This window comes from Gastrolobium bilobum, unplaced genomic scaffold, assembly GCF_033153095.1.
Source record: "Gastrolobium bilobum isolate Gb01-03AN ecotype WA unplaced genomic scaffold, APGP_CSIRO_Gbil_v1 utg8088, whole genome shotgun sequence".
Taxonomy (NCBI): Eukaryota; Viridiplantae; Streptophyta; class Magnoliopsida; order Fabales; family Fabaceae; genus Gastrolobium; species Gastrolobium bilobum.
The window spans coordinates 246096-267987 of NW_026898843.1; the positions used below are offsets into that span (position 1 = coordinate 246096).

Consider the following 21892-nt stretch of genomic DNA (forward strand, 5'->3'; position numbering starts at 1 on the left):
GTTAAGCATATTAATAATGAGAAAAAAGTATCTAATGTTACTTTAGATAATTTTGTCTAATGTTTATCAAAACGACAATGTTTTGTGGTTGAAAAATTAAAAAATTAGAATGGTAAAGACTATTATAACCCTGAAATAAATTAAAATTACAAAAACACCATGATTTTCGTCCCAAAACGACGTCGTTTCGGTGAACATTATATAAAGTTATCTAAAGTAACTTTAGAAAACACAAACCCATTAATAATATTTACTATTAGCTCTATTGAGCTTAATTATTAAACGTATTAGAATTAATTGATTTCGCTGCTGCAAATAAAAACCAAGCATTATTTTGTTAGAAGCTTTAAAAAGTAAATTTTACCGAAATAAAGTTTTACGCTATTTATGATTACATGTTTCCAACCCATTAGTTGGCTTAAAAAATGTTTTAAAATTAAAAAATATGTTTAAAAGCTCATAATAATTAAATAATTTTTTCATAAAAATTAAAACCTAAAAATAGTAGCTTAAATATTTTCTAAACAGTTTAAAAAAATAAGTTCAAATTAATGTTGTTAAAATCGAGATCTTAAATAATACGTAAAATCGAAAGGGGATTAACATTTCGTAAAACGTAAAATTGTAATGTAAAAAAATTATAAAAAATCATAAAAACGTAAAAGCTTTTTGAATATTAGTAAAATTATTTTGATGAAAAAAAATCGTAAAGATAAATAGAGTTTAACAACAATGGTTCTAATTATTTAACTTCCAATCATTTGAAAAAACAAGAAATATTCAATTTTAAGAAACATAAATAATTTAGATTGTTAAAAAAGCCACAAATCTTTACAACAAATAATTATTTATTATTAATAATAACTCAATTAAAATGAATGATCATTCAATCACCAGTAACCATCCAACTTCTGCATCGTAAAAAGATTTTTGTTATTAAGTATTTTACAGATTTTTTTAATGTTTCTCACTACTTTCTGCATGAAAAATTGTAAAGCCTATTAATAATATTTATTATTATGTCTATTAAATGGAAAAACATTTAAAATTTAAAATTATTAAATTTGAATTTTGGACTTGATAGGTGGGAAAAGACTCAAAAGAGTATAAAGGAAATAAATGATTACACAAATATAATAGTTAATTTATAATAAATATTTAAAGGTGCTAAAATTAAAATTTAATAAACCTAGGTATAAATGAAATAAATTTTAGATGTATTACTAATTAAATCTTACGTTATATTATATATATATATATATATATATATATATATTTACACGTACATTTAAATATTTATGATATTGTTTATAAATGTCCAAATAAATTGATTAAAATAAATGGAAAAAAAAGGCAAAAAAATTATTTATTTTGTTTTAAATTATAATTATATTTAAATTTTTTAAAATTATATGTGACTTTAAAATATAAATCATGCATAACTTATTATTTTAAATTGTAATTATTTTTAACTTCTTTAATATTTTAATTAAGTATAATAAAATAATATTAGTGAATAAAATACAGTACTGAACTATTGGTGTTTTTTGAAAATTAAAAATATTAAATGATTATTTTAATTCTTGTCCAAAACAAACAGAAGGAGTTTTTATTTATTTATTTTTTGTAACTGGTACGTTATTACACTTACAATCAAAAGAATTAATCATGGTATCGAATTGTGGAGTAATATCAGCCAATTCTTTGGAAAGTAAAATCACAGAATTGAATGTAAATACTTAAAACCAAAGTAAAATTATATTTATAATTATATTTAAATTTTTAAAAATTATATGTGATAAAAATATGAATCAGTCATAACTTATTATTTTTAAATATAAATATCCATTACATGTAGATATAAAATGTTGATAGTTAGAGGTGGCAAAATGGACTTGGCCCGGAGGGCTGGACCACCCCACCCGCCAACACATTTGTTTTTTTCTATTTACTGTCGAACAAACTTGTCTTAGTGTGGCTAACTGTTTGTTAGAATATCAAATGTAATAACTCAAATATTTGTCAACTCTTTATCTAACATATATGTCAGAAATACACACACTTCGGAAAGTCGATTTAGATGAAACTATAGAAAACATAGATAGAAATATAGACGCAATTATAAGAACTTTTTTGTGGATAAATATGAAAATTTATTACATGCTGATATAAAATACTGACAGTGTGACTGTGTGAGATGGAAAAATAGGCTTGGTCCGAAGGGTCGGCCCACCACCCCTGCCAACACGTTTTTTTTTTGTTTAACAAATTTTTCTTTGTGTGGCTAAGATCATTGGATTTACTGCTGTAAATATTCCAAAAACAAGCATCTAAACAAAATGGGCTATCAACACATTTTTTTCTTATATTACTCTCTAATAAATTCGTCTTTGTGTGGCTTAGTATTAGAATATTAAACGTAATAACTCAAATATTTGTCAACTCTTCTTCTAACATATATGTCACAAATACGCACTCTTAAGAAAGTCGATTTAGAGGCAACTATAGAAAACATAGATAGATAGTAATTTAGAAGAAAATGTAAAAATCTTTTTTGTGTGAATAAATATAAAAACTTATTACATGCTGATATAAAATACTGACAGTTAGAGGTGACAAAATGGGCTCGACTCGGAGGACCTCCTTGCCCCGTCCGCCAACAAATTTTTATAATTAAATTAAAATTTCACCCTTTATCTTTTATAATTAAATTCCTAAATCTGATTTCAACTTTGTAAATACTAATTTGTAAATTAATAATTATTTATTTTTATTAATATAAAAATATAATTATTTATATACTAAGGCCACTAATCCTTGCAAAAAAGTAATAATTATTTATTCTTATTAATTACTCAATTAAAAAGAATGATCATTCAATGTTTTGCAGTATATCATTATTTTAATGTTATATGATTAATTGTTTCCAACTCAATGAGTAGTTAACTTTTCATATTCTTCACCAAATTATTGTTGGTAGAGTTGAAGTATTATTGAGATTAAATATGATGCATTAAATATATGCTTAAATATATGTTAATTTTGTGAATAATTTTTTATACTTATGCAATTAAGCTAATGAATAGTCTTTTAATATTACTATATTCGACTTTAACAAAAAAGTGCTTGTTAGAATATTAAGCGTATTAACTCAAATTTTTGCCAAGTCTCCAACTAATATATATGTCACAAAAACACACACATCAAAGAGTTGATTTATAGGAAACTATAGAAAACATAGATAGATAGTAATATAGATGCAACTATAAGAACCTTTTTTGTGAATAAATATAACAACATATTACATGCTGATATAAAATGCTGCCAGTTAAAGGTGGCAAAATGGGCTCGGTCTGGAGGGCCGGCCCGCCTTGCTGCCAAACAGGCGAGTTAGTTCGCCAACACATTTTTTTTAATTTACTGTCTAATAAACCTGCCTTCGTGTGACTAAGATCATTGGATTTACTGGTGTAAATATTTCATAAACAAGCATGTAAACAAAATAAACAATCGGATTGTGATAAATGAAATTCCATCTCTAAGAAATATTGGAAAAAATCAAGTCAAACTACATAATTTTTTAACGACTACGGGACAAGCTAATACAATAGCATTTGTATTTTATATCAAAGGTTACAAGATGCCTTTACAAAGTTTGGTGGATAGTCAGGTAATGACTAAGTCACTTGCACAAAACTTTATCCTTGGAGTAGAGTTTCATTTCAACTAAAAAAATAATTATTAATTCTTATTAATTACTCTATTAAAAGGAATGACCACTCAATGTTTTGGAGTATATTATTATTTTAATGTTATTTATGATTAGTTATCTCCAACCAAAGAGTAGTTGACTTTTCATATTCTTCACCAAATTATTATTGGTAAAGTTGAAGTATTATTGAGATTAAATATGATGCATTAAATATATGCCTATATATATATATATATATATATATATATATATATATATATATGTTTATGTTAATTTTGTAAATAATTATTTATATTTAAGCAATTAAGTTAATGAATGATCTATTGATATTACCACATGCAACATACTCTATGAAGTGTTTGTTAGAATACTAAACATGCCAACTCAAATATTTGTCAACTCTTCATCTAGTATATCACTTACAACTATAGAAAACATAGTAGATAGTAATTTAGACGCAACTATAACAATATTTTGTTTGTGAGTGGATAAATATAGAAACTTATTAAGTTGATATAAAATGCTGACAGTTAGAGGTAACAAAATAGGCTCGACCAGATGGCCGACCCCCCCCCCCCCCCCCCAAGTAGCAAGATAATTTTTTTTATTTCAGATATTTCTCAAGTAAAAGGTTTCCATGTTTTATTTTTGTCATATTTATACCTCTACCATTGTACCATTCAGGGCTTCGTATCAAGATGAAGTTCTTGATTTCTTTTAGAGATTAACCAACCACGATCGACAAAATTTTTGATTTTTTTGCCCCAAGGTAATGTACTAATTTTATAATAAAAACAAAAATTTGGAAGAATGTCTCATTCCAAATCACGGCATGAGGTTTTTACTGATAATATTTCTTATGAAGATGTGTATTTTTTTTTAATTTATAAATTTATAAGCTGACATAATTTCTTGGAAAAATCAAAAAATGGGAATAACAATGGATGAATAAAGAGATAAGGGTTATATCAAGTTGTGGTGTTTGTCCATTGTCCTTGGAAGAGGTGCGGCACTTAAGCTTATATTTATCTTTTTAAATGACATAATTCTATGTCATTTTAAATTTTAATCGTTGATTTTCGTCAATCAATAATTATATTTATTACGAATTATTAATTAATTAATAAGTTTTACCCAATAAATTATAATTATTAATTAACGAAAATCAACAGTTATAATTTAAAATGACACAAAATTATATCCTTTAAAAGGACATAACTTTGTGTCATTTTAAAGGACAAATATTTCCTTATTATTTTTACTTCATTCTCTACCGCAGCTGACTACATGGACCTCACTTAATTATGTTAAAATTATGTGCAAAAGGGATAGAGAAATAAAATAGTAAGTACATAAGATTTGCGCTTGTATTATCATTTATCGACACAACACTTAAAGTAAATCATCTCTGAGACCTAAAGGTGGCAAAATGAGCTTTGCCAACCCCTTTTTTTAAAAGAAATTTCCAATGCTAACCCTGACTGTAAGTATGCTTGTTATTGATGTTCGGTGATGAATAATGACCATTAATGACACTTGAAACTTGAAAGTAACCACCAAATCTCTTCTCATACCCTTGATTTGGCTTATAGATCCAATGAATAAATCATAAAACTTAAAAAGTACTCAAAGCTGCTGATATTTGCTAACGTACGAAAATGGAAATATCCTTCCAACTTGGACTTGGGGATGAGATTTACAGCCATACATTCATGGACCATACTTCACTAGTTTATATACCAAGAAACTGCTTGAAAAAAATTGAATCTTTTCTCGCTTAGTATTTTTGGATTTCGGCAGGAAGAATGAATAGAAGGAGAAAAATCTATAGACCGAGACCTCAACAGACTTGTACACCACCGAAGAAGCTATGTTGCTAGCCAAGGAACACTTATGCTTCTTTGTCCTATTACCAAGCTGAAGGCAGGAGGGCTCCAGAATTCATTCTCTAAAAGCTGCCGTCGGGTAATAACGTTATACCACAAGATCAAAAAGGATTTTTCAAAGGTGGTTACAGTACTACAACGAAAAAATAAACCGACTCATTACAAATTATCCCCATTACAACCTGATATCCAATTTACAGAGAAAAATCACCACTGTAACATAAAAAACAAATACTGAACAGGAAGTCTTCATCTCCACAACTAAAACCATGATCATCATCTGTCCGTGTAAAAAATTAAAAGCATTCATGGATATGATCAAAATCCTTAGCCAGATCCAAGCACATTTTGGAGGCAAACACAGTTATCAATATCCTTCAACTTCGGCCAATTCACCTCAGTAATCCGGCCTCTTTAAGAGCCCCTTTATAGTTTTCAACACTTTTTTCTTGCACCTGCATCCCCAGTGACATTGATGAAATAATGTTATGTAAGATGCATGTGTTCATAATTCCACAAGTATACTAAACAAAGTCAAAATCAAAATTTTCAGATTCAATGTTATGCAGCATGGTGCATCATAATCCAAGAACCATTATCAAGTAGCATACCTCAGAAACATGGGTGCCAAAATGGTTCTCAATCTTGGACATGATCTTTTCATCCCTTTGATCACATATCAGGTTAAATACAGCCCCTGTGGGATCAAAAGAAACAAGTGGCAAACAGCTTTATTATTTTGCATCATTACTGAAAATATCATGCATAACTTTATGAAGAATAAAGTTTTGAGTTTACTTCCTTAGGAGTACAATGATAAAATTAAAAATTTGAGATCGTATATGAAGTGGTTGTGTGGCACAACATATTAGAGCACAACCCCATCCGAGCAGGATCAATCAGCCCAACTCAGGGTCTGCTTGGTTGGGTAGGGGAAAGTAAAAATGTATTTAGACACAATAAAGTCCAGAACTATAGATTCATAGTCAATTTTCACGTTTCATTTTTTATATAAATTTTATTGAGCCCAAAATAACATTCACTATACAAATACTCAGCTTGCTTGAAATATTACTAGTTCCATCACAGGTCAATTTTTGAACTAATGATATGTGACAACAAAATTGCCCCTAAGGAAAATAATGCCAACCAAACAGTTAGTGCTCAGATTCAGTGCCTGTTTGGATCCTCTTATTTTTAAGCTAGAAGCTACTTATAAGCATAAGCTAGGCCAAACAGGTTTTGGGAAAAGCTCTTATAACGAAAAGCTCTTTTTTTTATAATGAAGAAAAAAGCTGAAAACTAAAAGCTCCTAGGAGGAGCTTTTTTTTAAGCTCTTATCTATTTTTCTTGAATTGTGTGCTTTTTTTTTAAATGAAGAGTGATAAAGATAGAGAGAAAGATAATTTTCTTGAAATATGTGATTTTAAGTAATTTTTAAGCTAAAACTTTTATGTAATTTCCAAACAGCTTTTAGCTTATTTTTTTAAGCTCTTTTTTTTAACTTTAGCTTATAAGTAGCTTCTAGCTTAAAAATAAGAGGATCCAAACAGGCTCTTACTCTTATAATTATAATACAATGGAAAGCATGGCTAAAGCTAGCACAGTGATTTGTTAGAGATAAATAACCTTTTGTTTAAAACATGCAGAAACTCATCTAAGCAACTTAACTGAGCTACAATAGCAACATATTTAAAAACTAACATGATGAAACCCACTTATTACAACACTTACAACAATTTATTATAATTACACAACAGTAAGCAGACAATGCAAAGAGGCATGAACTAGGATCATACCCTTGCGCCCGAAACGTCCAGCCCTACCAACCCTATGCAAATAAATTTCATAATCAGGCTCAGGTTCACGGGTATACTCAGCAGTATATTTCACTGGAAGATCATAGTTGATAACCAGATTAACCTGAATAAATATGCAATGGAAGGATGTCATCGCATTGAAAAGCAAATGAGTACATACACTAAAAGGGAAGAGAGGGAGATTCAGCACCTGTTGCTGATCAAAGCCACGGGCAAGAACATCAGTTGATATAAGAACCTGAGTCAAACCATCTCTGAATTCCTTGACAACCTTGTCTCTCTCTTCATTCCCAAGAGCGCCTTGTATAGAAGTAACCTCGTAGCCCAAATCAACAAGTGATTTATGTAACATTTTTGCACTATTTCTTGTGCGCACAAATATTATAGTTTGCCCCACATTCTCTCCTATTTCGAGTATGTAATCTTTTATCACTTCGATCTTAGAGAGTTCATCAGGACAATACACTTTATATTGCTTTACAGCATCTAAAGATAGTTCTTCTTTCTTCACAAAAAGTTTATTATGATCCTGCTTAACTGTCCTCGAAACAAAATTCTTGACAATGTCATTGAATGTAGCAGAAAACAGAAGAACCTGGACATACACAATTCAATCAAAATCTTCTTAGATAAGAAAAAAAAATAAGGAAAAAACAACTATCATTTTAAAAGTAGTAGATTGACACAGATATCATGTAGTTATTTAAGGTAAAATGATGATGTGTCAGTGTGTACTTAGCTTAGGCTATGCAACTTGTAGACTAAGTCTATACCAGAATTTCTTGGATGGATGAAAATACCATGCACACAAGCACACAAACACACTACGCAAGAAAGAGTTCAACAAACCTGACAGTTAGAATTGAATTTTTCTATTCCTTTCATTATCCTCAGGGAATCATCTTTAAATCCATCCTGCAAAGTTTACAATAATTAAGCAAGTTAGGACACAGCATATTTAGCAACGGAACTGTGGACACCGCTGCTTTAAAAAAGTATTCTAATTCAGTAAACCATAACAATTCCCGAACCTAAAACTAGGTCCTAGGATCTCTAGAATACTAGTAATTAGTAACTAGAAAAGGATATATATTGTCAAGAGTTAAAACACGCAGTCTACTAGTGCCCTCTTCCCATTTGTCCATCATTAAAGGAGGAGAGTCACAACTACCACTTAATTGTAAGTTATTCTATTAAAAAACAAGGGTGTTGCTAACTCCCCAAAAGATTGTAACAATAATAAGCTCAGGGTGAATGACAAGGCTATGTGCTTGCCTAGTCCAAGGACAATGAAACCTCAAATTCTAAATAAACAACATTTCATTATCACGATAGAATTACCTCAGCAAGCATTTGATCAGCCTCATCAAAAACAAGAATCTTCAACCTTGTCACCCCAAGTTTCTTATAATTCATCCACTTATTAATCGTGCCAGGGGTCCCAATAACCACTTGAGCCATAATCGGTGCCCGTTTCGCTATCGGCAAAGCATCTCTACTGTCTGCTGGTATAGCACATTCTGAGCTAATCCCCGTGTACTTTCCCATCTTTCGGAGAACTTCAGTATTCTGCCACACAACACAATAATCATCAAGCTACAACTAACACAGTCACAATGTTCAATAACAGTGATCAACAAACGAATAAATAAATAAATAAATAAATAAATAAACACAGAACCTTACCTGAATAGCCAACTCCCTGGTTGGGCAAATGCAGAAAGCTTGAGGAGCCTGCAACTTTGGATCAACTCGACTAAGCATACCAAGAACGAAACACGTGGTTTTTCCGGAACCGTTATGCGCCTGTGCGATCAAATCCCTATTCGGAGGATTCAAGATCATAGGCAAGGTTATGGCTTGGATCTTACTAGGTTTCTGGAACTTCATCTCCACGTACAGTCCCTTCAAAAGCTCCGTTGAGAGATTCAATTCTTCGAAGGTGGTAGCTGACGTGTACGGAGTGTCGCCGGACGAAACCTGCACCGAAATTCAAAAACCCTAAACTGTCAATTTCTCGCCGAGAAAGAGGGAGAAGAGAAATTGGGAATGGGGATCGAACCAACCGCTTGGATGTTGGAGTCTTCAGGCTCGTCCAAGAACTTTGGAGAAGGCTTCTTGTTCTCGTCGATCGTTAATCCGTCGACGTTGAGCGACGAGGTTGCTGTCTCGGAGCTCGGCGTTGCGTTGGTTTCTTCGTCTGCTTCGTCGGCCCAGCTCTTCGGCGAGGAAGCCGGCGCCAGCGAGGGCGGAGGAGCATCGCTGGCGGAGGAGGTGTCGGCGGTGGATCGTTCTGCCATAGCAGTAGTAGACGAGACTGAGTGAAAAGTAAAAAAGGAATATAAAATTCGCAGAGGGAAGTAGAAGGTAATGGATTGAGCTTGGCGGCTGTGTGTGAAGAATGATTACATAAAATAAAAACATATACTACTAATATATAGAGAGAGGGGGGTGCTGATTTGGGTTTGAAATGGCGGTGGCCCATAAACCAAAACTAAGATCGCACAGTTAGATGCGTAAACCCAACGCAACTAATTTGGGTTTGAAATGGCGGTGGCCCATAAACCAAAACTAAGATCGCACAGTTAGATGCGTAAACCCAACTTAATAATAATAGGAAAAAATATTTGTTCTTTTAAATGACAGAATTTATATTCTTTTACTTTCACAAAGAAGTGAGATCTATATCTTTATATATATTTTTTTCACTTTCTCTTCTCTTTTATCTATCTCTTTCTCTCACTTAAAATGACACAACTTTACTTCCTGTAAATCGATACACAAACACAATTTTCCCATAATAATAATTGTAACAAGAAGATTTTATATTAGATTGAAATTTTAAAGGATCTCATAAATTCAACGCAAAAAAAATTTACTGATATTTAATTATGATCTTAAAAGATTGAAAAAAATTACTTGATATTCCATTAGGAATTTGATGGTATTCAATTAATATTTTAAACAAAGAAAAAAAATATTGTGTTATCTAAAAATCTGACGATTTTAGTGAATTTTCTAATAGTGTAGATTTCATGACTTTTTAGTGAAAAATATAAATATGATGCCTCTCTCACAATCTCATACTAACCTCTATGATTTCTTGATATTTCTAATTGCAGTGTCTTCTTCTTCATTTGGTGGGTTTACATGCTCGAAATCGGGTTTCGCTATGAGAGCTTCATCAAAACTTAAAAAATAAATTTTTAAACGATTTTAATCATAAAACAACACAGAAATAACAATCCAACAAGGGGGTGTTTGGTTCAGGAGAAATTTTTTTTTTACTACGAAAATGCAATTACAAGAAAAAACGTAGGAAAATAAGTTTGGTAGGAAAGTTTAAAAAAAGTTGTTTGGTACCGCAAAATATTACTAGAAAAATTGGGTTAAATATGCTGAGTGTATGTTTGGTTGAAAATAAAATTTTGATGGAAAAATGAACAGAAATTACGAAAGTAACCTTTTAATAAAATTTTGAATGTTACAACATATATTTTCGAGTCTGTCTTCGAAATGTAGGATGTTCTTTCTATAAAGCCTAGGGCTTCTAATTCAAGGGAATAAATAAAATGAAATGTTTTTCTCGTGTTGAAACAAACAAAAAGTGGATAAGTCCTACTTTTCTCTCTCTATTCTCCTTAGTGGAGTCCACCTATTTTTGTGTGTGTTGCATGAAACAAGATTGTCTCATGTAACATGAGAAACATATTCCAATAAATTAAAGGGGAATGAAAGGGAGAAAGTGAGATGCAATATTATGCTCCTATTGTTTAGAAAGTGAAATGAAAAATTCTTTTATAGTATAATCACATTCATTTAATCTTGTATAATATCATGTATGATATATTTTAAGGGTTTAATCTCTCTTACGTTGTAGGAGATAATTTTATTCCCTACGCACATAAAAATGTATGAGGTTCATATATTCTTGTTCTCTCTTTTATCTTCTTATAACCTCACATGGGTCCCACATAGTTTATACAATAAAAACAAAGATATTAATATTTTAGTTTTTGAAAAAATCTCTGTCACTCTTACATAAAAATAAATAGGTCCTACTAATCTTTTATCTCCTTTCTCTTTACATTGGGACCCACTCACTTTTATGTAAGTGTGGTAGAAAATTTTTTATGTTGTAACTAAAAACAAAAATATTTTTCTCAAAAACAAATTCTTACACACTATATATACTCACATGGGCACACATAGTTTATACGATAAAACAAATTCTTACACACTATAACAGTATTTTTTTTAGTAATTACAAGATTTTTCTTTAATTCCTCATGGATTTATATATATATATATATATATATATATATATATATATATATATATATATATATATATGTGGGTATAATGAGTGTACAATGACTGGATACAAAATTTGGTCCAGTACACTAAGTTCTCACACGAGAACACAGTTATAGCGAATATTATAACTATGTTCTTTCGGGAGAACACCATTATAATATTTAGTGCACTAAATTCGCACGGGAAAACTTAGTGCACTGGACGGTCCAGTGACTGAATTTTCATTTTTTCCTCTCTATATATATATATATAAAAGTAATTTTAGAATATTTTCGAAGCAAATGCAAAAGGTGTTAAAATTCACAAGTGTCTAATTGGTTGTCTCCTCATATTCATCGTAGTTAAAAGTTATCGGTTATCTTAACCTGAATTAAGAATTGCTCACCTCATAATCATCCTATTTTGCCTTTTATTTTTGTTAAAAAAAAAGGAATAAAAGAGGTGTATAGTTTATCATTTGTAATTTGAGAGAATTATTAAATGGCTTTATACATTCATCAGTGAGGTCCACTTTTTTTAAAATAAAAAAATTATGACACACAGTTTGATAAATTTATAGTAGAAGATTATATTTCTGCAAGTATAAATCCCTAAAATATATTTAAACTTTCATATGCAGCGCTAAATCTTTAGAGGCACGTTGAATTTTTATCTCGTTCTTGTTTAGTTGTACCCGATTTATTTATTTTTTATGCTTAGGGTCATATTAGGAATGAAGGATTTCTAAAGAAAGAAAAGAAATATATAAATTCTCATATTATAATAACATCTTATTTTATTCCTTTTATTTCAACTTTCAAATAATGAGCCATTGGGCAACTGTACAGATAGTGACCAGTCTCGCATGTGGGAGAATGGGGCTTTTTTTTTTCTTTTAAAATTTACTACTATTAGTCTATTATGGTTTGCTTTTTTACTTAAAGCAAATTTTGACATAAAATAATGAGTAAAATACCTTTTGGTCCAATTGAACTGAATTTTATTAAAAACTGAATTGAATGGTTTGGTTTAGTTTAAAATTAGTTCGGTTTAGTTTAAAATTAGTTCGGTTCGGTTCAAAATCGATTCAGTTTAGTTTAGTTTAGTTTGGTTCAAAATCGATTCGGTTTGGTTCAGAACCGGTTTGGGGCGACTCTAATATGAAAAGAAAAAAAATTAAACAATTAAAGAAATAAAGTAATAAAAATCACTTCGATTCAGATTAAAAACGGTTCGGTTCGGTTCGTGTTCTGGACAAACATTAATGGGTTACTTTTCTATCTAGTGTCTGTCTTAGAGAGTTTTTCCCCCTTTATATATATACCATATTCGACGGTTATAATAGAAGTGTGCTGTTACTGGTAAAGCCATTATTAAGATCATGGTAGGGTCCATCTATACCAATAACGCTTGGGTTGCTGGCACGTTCCGGGTTCCTTGGCCGGGTTTCGTGCTTAAACAATACTCCTTACCCATTTATCCTAACTCTAATATCGACTTTATTTGGGCTTGCCTAAGCCCATATGACCAACCCAGAATAGTTCGAAAACAGTTGAGTTCTTAAACTGGTTTTAAAAATCAGTTCAGTTCATGAATTGATTCTTTAAAAATCGATTCAATTCATGAATTTGTTTTTAAAAATTGGTTATTTTTTAGTGTAATTCAGTTTGATTTAATTTTTTAGTTATTTTGCACATCTTTACCTTTTGGGTCCTCAAGAAAAATCACAGGACCCATTTTAATTCCTTAGAAAAAAAAGTCGATTTGTGGTCCCTATAAAATTTAAAATAGACTTATTTAGTTGAAATCATGATATATCTAAAATTCAAAGAAGATCCATATTAGTCCCTTAAAAAGATTAACATAGGTCTATTTTGAATTTTAGAGAGACCATGAGTTGATTTTTTTTCCTAAAGATTAAATTAGGCCCTGTAATATTTTTTGAGGACCCAAAAAAATACTTTATTCTAAAATAATCATGTACATGTAATAAAAACTAAAATGATTTTTATAACTCAACACGATTAATACGAATCATATTAAAAAAGAAGAAGAAAAGAAAACTGTGAGATCACTATAGCAAAGGTCATGTTCTTAGAGCCCGTTTGTTTTTCCTTTTTTAAAAAATAATTTTTATCTCTTTCTCATTTTAGGAGTGTTTTTTATAAAAATTAAAGTTATTTATATTTTTATAAAAATATTTAGTTTTTGAAAAAAATATTTGATTTTTGATTTCTGTTTTTTTAGATGTTAAAATTTTTAGCTTATGAATAAAGTAAGTTTTTGATTTTTTTGTGACTTTTTCTTTTTTTAAAAGTAATCCAAACGAACTAAAAATAAGAAGTGCTTTTTTTCAAGAAAAAAATAGCTTTTGAAAAAAAAAAACCTATCCAAACGAGCTCCTAATATTAAAATACTGATGCATTAACAATGATAAATACACAATTCTCACTTCATATATAGTTCATATACCAATGAATCATAGATGTCATAATTCCAAGAAGAAGAAAAAAAACAGAAAACAAACAACCACTTTTTTCCATGTGTTCTTGATAATATTATTAATGATTGGAAATAACACATGTATGAATTAAAATTTGTTTGTCTTCCTCTATTGCTGAATGACTTCTAACTCATTTGTAGTTGTTCTTTTTTGTTGTTTTTACTTTTCATTAGTATCCAAAAAAATTAGTGTTTCTTAATTTCTTTTTTCTGTCCTTCCAACTCCCTAGTCCCTATTATTGAATAAAATCAATGTATGTTTTCCCGCATGTCTCTTTCTATGTTTTACGATCTTGGTATGCCTCAATGGACGTTGTTGCAAATTTCAATCCAAGTTCGTGTAAGGCCCCACAATCTCTTTGCAAAAGATAAATCATATGTTATTGGACAAGTACCCCGTTATATTCTCACTGTGATCCACCACACGAATAGATATTTGATTTAGATCACTTTTTTGGTATAGACATATAAGATAAACAATAAAAAACAACCAAGCGTTAAAGGGTCTCTTTTCATACCTTAATATTTTCGTGATTCATTTCCTTCGTTTAAAAAATCTATTTGTCTATAACATATAAAAGTTATAAATATATAAATGTTCAAAAACAATAGACTCTCCCAAGTTTCAGTAAAATAACGAACAATATATGATTTAAATACTATTTAAAAAGCTTTAATATTTACCACCAAATTTAGATCAATGTTAAAACTTAACACGAGTCCTATATACATATCTGTACTAAAAATTAAGATTTAATGTTTCTTATATAGTAAAAGATAAAAATTATCTTCTATACACATATGAGGTTTATGTTTTCTCCTTCTCTCTTTTTCTTATATGAATCCACATAAATTTCATATATTTTTATATATACGTAAAGATAAATTTATTTCCTAAATACGAGAGGCATTGAATTCTAAAAATTAATAGGAAAATTTTTACAATCATTTTATTTTTACTTGACTTGGTTTGACTATATTAGTTGAATAATTTATGAATGAGGAATATTATTCCCATGTGAAAGAAAAATTCTCTTATTCATTCATAAGTTAAAGGATAGAAAATACAGGAAAGAGAAAAAATATAAAGTGGTTCTTATCTTTAATTTGTGAGTGCGTGAAAGAATTCTTTTATCAGGTAACATGAAGTAATTGTTGTGAAATTAATAAGAACTAGAAGAAGATTATAGAGACAAGAGAAATATGAGAATGAATTCTTCTTCTATTCGTGCTGATAATGTGTTGTGAAATTAATAGAATATAACAAGAATTCATTTCCATGTTTCTCTTGTCTTTATAATTTTTTTTCTAGTTCTTATTAATTTCATAACAATAATATTTTTTCTTTATAAAAAAGGGATAAGATATTGTGATAACCAAATAATGTTACTATCAATGTTATTACCACATCTTAACCGTTGATTTCCGCCAATCAACGGTTATCATTTTTCAAATCAAACTCATTAATTAATTATTAATTCGCAATAAATGATAACCGTTGATTGACGAAAACCAACGGTTAAGATGTGGTAATAACATTGATAGTAACATTATTTGGTTATTACGTTATCAAAATAAAAAAACATAATAATTATTAGGAATATTCCTGCACTTTTGAAAAGTTTGACAGGCTTATGGAATGTGTCACCGTTCATACAACATTACACCAAATAGCTTAAATTTAAACTAAAAATTAAAACAAAGCAAATTATGGTGGGGTCGATATGTGGTAATAGCATCCCAAGTCACAAATTGTTGCCTTATTGTTAATCACTTAATCTAAACACGAGTTCAGCTGATTGACAGTAATCAGCAACTATCATGTTCTGAAGGAACTGTAACTCTCTCTCTCTCTCTCTCTCTCTATCTTTCTAAGTTTAAACTTTTCGATGCACCAAAGCCACCAGCAACGGTTCCATTCCCATTCACATTAGAGAAAACCCAGATAGGAACGAGAATGCGGCGTTGCATTCCGACGTTGTTGGCCTTAGCCACGGTGTTGGTGTCGGTGGCGTGCAGCGGTTTCCTCTCTCTGGAACGGGGCATTCCTCTGAGCCACCGTGTGGAGCTGGAGGCGCTGAGAGCTCGCGACAGAGCCCGCCATGCTCGAATCTTGCGAGGTGTGGTTGGTGGCGGCGTCGTCGACTTCTCAGTCCAAGGCACCTCCGATCCATACTCCGTTGGGTACGGGTAATCCTCAACCTTCATTCTCTTTCTGGGTTCTCTCCCTTTATCATAAAGTTTCTTTTTTTATATGCCCCTTCTTCTTGGTTCCTTTCTTATTTTCATTCTCTTTCCTTTTGTGGGATGTGCATTTTTTGTATTAGAATAAATATGTTACAATATTGTAGTACTGATTTTTTTTTTTTTTTTTTTTTTTTCTGATTGCCCATTTGAAAGTGAGATCATATTTTTATGTTGTCTTGCCTTTAATTGATTGGTTCTGGAAGTTTTATGTTCACATTGTTATTTTGTTTGTTTGAGAATTGCACTATTCTTCTTCATTGTCTTTTACAATCTGTTTAAAGGAAATTAATATGAGCTACTAAAAGCACTATGTATGTGCTCTTTGAACATGGGGGTAATCTTGGTTTTTCTTGCTCAGGCTGTATTTTACCAAAGTGAAGATGGGATCTCCTCCTAGAGAATTTAATGTTCAGATTGATACTGGAAGTGACATTTTGTGGGTTAATTGCAATACTTGCAGCAATTGCCCTCAATCTAGTGGACTAGGGGTGAGAATTTTGAATTTGATGCTTGTTATCTTGCATACTTGTGGTAACTTGGGAAATAAGGTTCTAATTTTTATCTTTATGCCTTGCTCTTCTTGTTACTTGTGTTCTGCACTGTACAGATTGAGCTCGATTTCTTTGACACGGTTGGCTCGTCCACAGCTATGCTGGTTTCCTGCTCAGATCCAATATGCACTTCTGGGGTTCAAGGTGCAGCAGCTGAGTGCTCCCCTCAAGTTAATCAGTGCAGCTACACCTTTCAGTATGGAGATGGAAGTGGGACATCGGGTTATTATGTTTCTGATGCAATGTATTTTGACATGATCCTGGGACAGTCTTTGCCGGCTAACTCTTCGGCTACCATTGTTTTTGGGTGAGCCCTTATGCTTATTATTGTGAATAAGATGCATACATTGATTGTGGGATCGGGAACATATAAAGAATATACCAAGATGGGAGGGTCAGAGAGGAGTCTAGCTTTACAGAGGGAAACCTGGTACATGCTTGGTAGGCGTGAAAATCAGAGGGAATGGGAAGGGGTAGTTAATTGGTAATGTAAGATTTGTCAATAGATTGATTTTTTAATGAAGGGAAGAAAAGGTAAACATATGGGGTTTGCTTGTCATGTTGTTAATTTTTTTGCCTATTGCTTCCCTTTTGGTTGTCTTTGCATTTACTCCCTCCTGTGTTTATGCCAATACTTAATATGGATTTCGGTTTGAAATGAAACATTTTTGGGTGGTTGGTTTGGCAATAGGTGTAGCACCTATCAGTCTGGAGATTTGACTAAGACAGATAAAGCAGTTGATGGAATTTTTGGGTTTGGCCCTGGTGCTCTATCTGTTGTATCACAATTGTCATCACGAGGAATAACACCCAAAGTTTTCTCTCATTGCTTAAAAGGAGATGGCAATGGAGGAGGCATCCTTGTTCTTGGTGAGATTTTGGAGCCAAGTATTGTTTATAGTCCACTCGTCCCATCACAGTATGTTCTCTTAGGCACTTCCTCTCTCATTTTCTTTCCTTAGTTAGTGGACAATTTTCCTCTAATATTACATAAAATTCTTATGAAAGGAATCTACCTGGCATTTCTGAAAGAAACTGATGGAATTAGGTATTTCCATTAGTATCAATTGTCAAACATTACTTTTTAAGTAATTATGATATTATCACTTTGGAGTTTGGAATTTGGTATTATAATATACTAGTGTGGATGACAAGAAATGAAAAATCAGTACTGCCATTTGATCATTTGAAAAGTTATCTAATTAATCATTTTTTTATATCCGCAGTTTATACAAAGCTTATCATTTTTGTTTTGTGCAATATGTTAATGTTTGATGTCTTAAAATTATGTCAATTTTTTAACCTCAGTTGATAATTTCTGTGGGGTGAATTCTGTTTTATCGTTTTTAGCCTAGTACCCTGATTTTGGGTAGTATTCTTGTTATAAAAGTAGTGAGTCTGGAAGATGTTGATATATTTGGGTTCATGTGTCTTGGGGAGAAGAAACATCTTTTGGTTTCTCAAGATGATATTGTCTTAAAGGGATTTGTCAAATCCTCTCTGTAATAATCCCTTTGGTTTCCTTTATGTTTTCTCTTGCACAAAGTTACATTACATACCACACCCTTGGTGAGTATGTGTGAATGAACTTGGTAACGGAAAACCATTTCAAAATTTCTTTTCTTGAAATTAATATTAAAATGAATATAAATGGAAATATAAAATGCGTGTTATGCTATTATTCTTGTTATCTATTAATTTGCAGTTCTAAATGAGATGTATTGCAGTGTATTTGACTTGTTCCTTGATCAAATCTCAGGCCTCATTACAACTTAAATCTTCTGAGCATTGCTGTCAATGGGCAACTCCTCTCAATTAATCCAGCTGTATTTGCAACAGCTAACAACCGAGGAACTATAGTTGACTGTGGCACAACATTGGCATATCTTGTTCAAGAAGCTTATGATCCTCTTGTCAATGCTGTAAGTTTTCTTGTACCTCGTCCAAAATTTTGAGACATTGTACTGTATTTTCTCCTTTGACTTCTCCACGATGAGGATTCGGGCATTGCAAGTAAAATACGAGGATATTTTCTTACACTTTGGCTTGCATGTCTTTTGTTTTATCTATCTCCTGAAATCACAATTTGACATGTTTATTGACTGAATTCTTTTGGATTCTTATACTCCTGTCTCATTTGATCTATATAAAGTTTTATTATGTCAGTTATAGATTAAGTTTGAACCATGCATTGATCTAATTGATAATTGCTTTTATTAAAAATATGGAAATGATTTATTGAGGGCTTGCATGCCGTAAGATACTTAGGCAACCAAACACCATACTGAGGTTTACACCCTCTTTCTTATATTATTATTATGATTATTCTTCTTATTATTATTTTAAAGAAGGTTTGGAAGGGAGGCAAACAAATTCTTCCTTTTGCATATCTATCTTGTATTTTAAGAAATGATGTTTACCTAACCTACAACATATACTGAGTTGAATTTCTAAATGAATGTGTAGATAACTACTGCTGTGTCACAATCTGCCAGACCCATTATTTCAAAAGGAAGTCAGTGCTATCTGGTCTCAGCCAGGTTATTACAAATATGATATTTGTTAGAGTAAATACCCTTTTGAGTCCCTGACAAAAAATACTGTCCTCACTTTAATCCCTCACCAAAAAAATACTCGAGGTTCCTAAGAAATTCAAGGTGGCATTTAGTTGAAATCGTAGTCCCTCACAAATTCTAAAAAGACCCACATTAGTCCCTCAAAAGGACTAAAATGGGTCCACTTTGAATTTCATGGGGACTAGATGACTAATTTTTTTTTTGTAAGGGACTAAAGTGGGAACCGTGTTTTTTGTTAGGGACTCAAAAGGGTATTTATTCTATTTGTTATAAAGATCTTTAAATTCTCTTTCATCTTAAAAAGGTAGTTTGTCCTATTAGGATATGTGATTATCTCATTAGAATTTATGTTTGTTACATATTCAGTGTAGGTGATATTTTTCCTCCGGTCAGTTTAAACTTTGCTGACGGAGCAACAATGGTTTTAAAACCAGAACAGTACCTTATGCATAATGCTTTCCTTGTAAGTATGTCCGTTACACTGTTGGTTATATTCTTACAGAAGGAAGTTATTATTCGGAGTTGTATGCCATTGATAATATGCTGATGTGCCACTTTGCTGTAACAGGATGGTGCTCCAATGTGGTGCATCGGTTTCCAGAAAGTGCAGGAGGGAGTCACAATTTTAGGAGGTTAGATGCTGGATAAATTTAAACTGACTAAAATCTTCAAGGAATTAGAAGAAGTTTAAACTTTCTCTCATTTGATTATGAAATGAGTACTTTAATAAATAGTAAAAAATTATTGAATATGTCTTCTGTATCTGTGGTAAACAGCTAGTGTACCATCATTTCATTGAGAACTTCCGGTTGTTACTACTTCACAATTTCACATAACCCATTATTCTTGGTAGAACTAATAAATGGAAAAACACCCAGTTGTGTTACTAAAAATCTTCAAAACAATAGTCAATATTGATTTTCAGATTTCAGTAAACATTCTAATGGAACTTTAAAATTAACATCAATATCAATATCACTTTTATCTCAGACTAGTTTATTCAGCATCTAAAGAACCTTTAAAATATGAGCTAAAAAAAGGTTAGATTCTCTCATTATTTGTCAATTGTCCCAATCCAAATTCCATAGAGATGCCGGTGGACTCCTGCTCTTATCTTCATAAAGCTAGGCATTCTGATAAAAGTTGATTTTGTTTTTGACTTGAAAACATCATGAACAAGTATGCTAATCTTAAATTAGCCTTTTCATTTTATTTTGTGTAAGTTATGCATCAAATGTATCAGATCAGCAAGTGATCAACTATGTTATTCTGAGAATTGAGTGTATCAACTTTGTTTTTCCTTCTTTTGTAGATCTAGTCCTAAAAGATAAGATATTTGTCTATGATTTAGCACATCAACGAATTGGGTGGACTAACTATGACTGTAAGTTCACCACATGAACTCTCTTTCCTACAAGGAGTATATATGATCCTTCCTTCACTTTGTCTTAAGTTTTAAATTGCTACTAGGTTCCATGTCTGTAAATGTCTCCTTGTCTTAAGTTTTAAATTGCTACTAGGTTCCATGTCTGTAAATGTCTCCGTGACGACAAGCAAGGATGAGTATGTCAATGCCGGGCCGCTGAGTGTCAGCAGCTCAGAGATAGCCATTCTCTCCAAGTTACTACCTGTAAGCATTGTGGCTGTCTCTATGCACATAGTAATCTTCATGAAGTCCCCATTTTTGTAAGTTAAATCCAATATTCAAAAGCTCATTCTTTTTCACCCAACTTTGAGACCTACTTGAGTTGGCCGGTGTTTTATTTATTACTGGTAACCCTTCTCATATTTGGATCGGGAGTGGTAGCTTTTTCTATTCTATATTTATTCTGAATGGCATGCGGATTCATTGTAAAGGGAGAACTGGCAGAAATGTATATTAGTGTATCTGTAGTAGATAAATTGTACTATTTATGTAGTGCTTTGAGGGCATAGAACAGTTCAGTTATGACTTGTGGTGTATAGGAATCTCATATTTGATGGTATTCAGGGAATTTTATGATATTTAAAGATTAAACTTGCACCACAAAAAAGATTAATAAATTGTCACCTTTGTCTGAGAATTGAATACTTTATATTTCACAACAATATGTACTTAAAGTATGTCATTTTGTTTTGTAGAAGAAAGTTGTCTAATGATAATACCCCTTTGCAATCTCTTCCATTAGAAAATAAAGTGGTGTTCTGGATGAAATCGATTTATCAGTTATCACGTAGAGAATTTATACCAACTTGTTAATTCAATCTAATCCAACACGGTTAATCAATGATTGTCACCACTACTTCACGTTTCTTTAATGGA

The 21892-nt window shown here is 31.3% G+C and overlaps 2 protein-coding genes across 3 annotated transcripts; one reads left to right on the top strand and one right to left on the bottom strand.

Annotated features, from left to right (window-relative positions):
• Nucleotides 1–5192: 5192 nt before the first annotated feature.
• On the bottom strand, nt 5193–9805 carry LOC133284638 (DEAD-box ATP-dependent RNA helicase 38). The gene is made up of 8 exons (XM_061481702.1): nt 9485–9805; nt 9105–9398; nt 8760–8987; nt 8268–8333; nt 7609–8013; nt 7398–7521; nt 6210–6295; nt 5193–6053 (listed from the first exon to the last, which is right to left on the bottom strand). The coding sequence occupies exons 1-8, from the start codon at nt 9716–9718 to the stop codon at nt 5991–5993; spliced, it is 1500 nt and encodes a 499-aa protein (XP_061337686.1). The 5' UTR covers nt 9719–9805; the 3' UTR covers nt 5193–5990.
• Nucleotides 9806–16141: 6336 nt separating this feature from the next.
• On the top strand, nt 16142–21459 carry LOC133284652 (aspartic proteinase 36-like). Of its 2 annotated transcripts, none has more exons than XM_061481718.1 (10): nt 16142–16406; nt 16822–16951; nt 17071–17321; nt 17706–17933; nt 18774–18936; nt 19481–19554; nt 19957–20053; nt 20159–20222; nt 20903–20974; nt 21111–21459. In XM_061481718.1, the coding sequence occupies exons 1-10, from the start codon at nt 16174–16176 to the stop codon at nt 21278–21280; spliced, it is 1482 nt and encodes a 493-aa protein (XP_061337702.1). In that variant the 5' UTR covers nt 16142–16173; the 3' UTR covers nt 21281–21459. The 2 variants fall into 2 exon arrangements, with proteins under 2 accessions (XP_061337702.1, XP_061337703.1); XM_061481719.1 differs by having other exon boundaries at nt 16142–16400.
• Nucleotides 21460–21892: the final 433 nt, after the last annotated feature.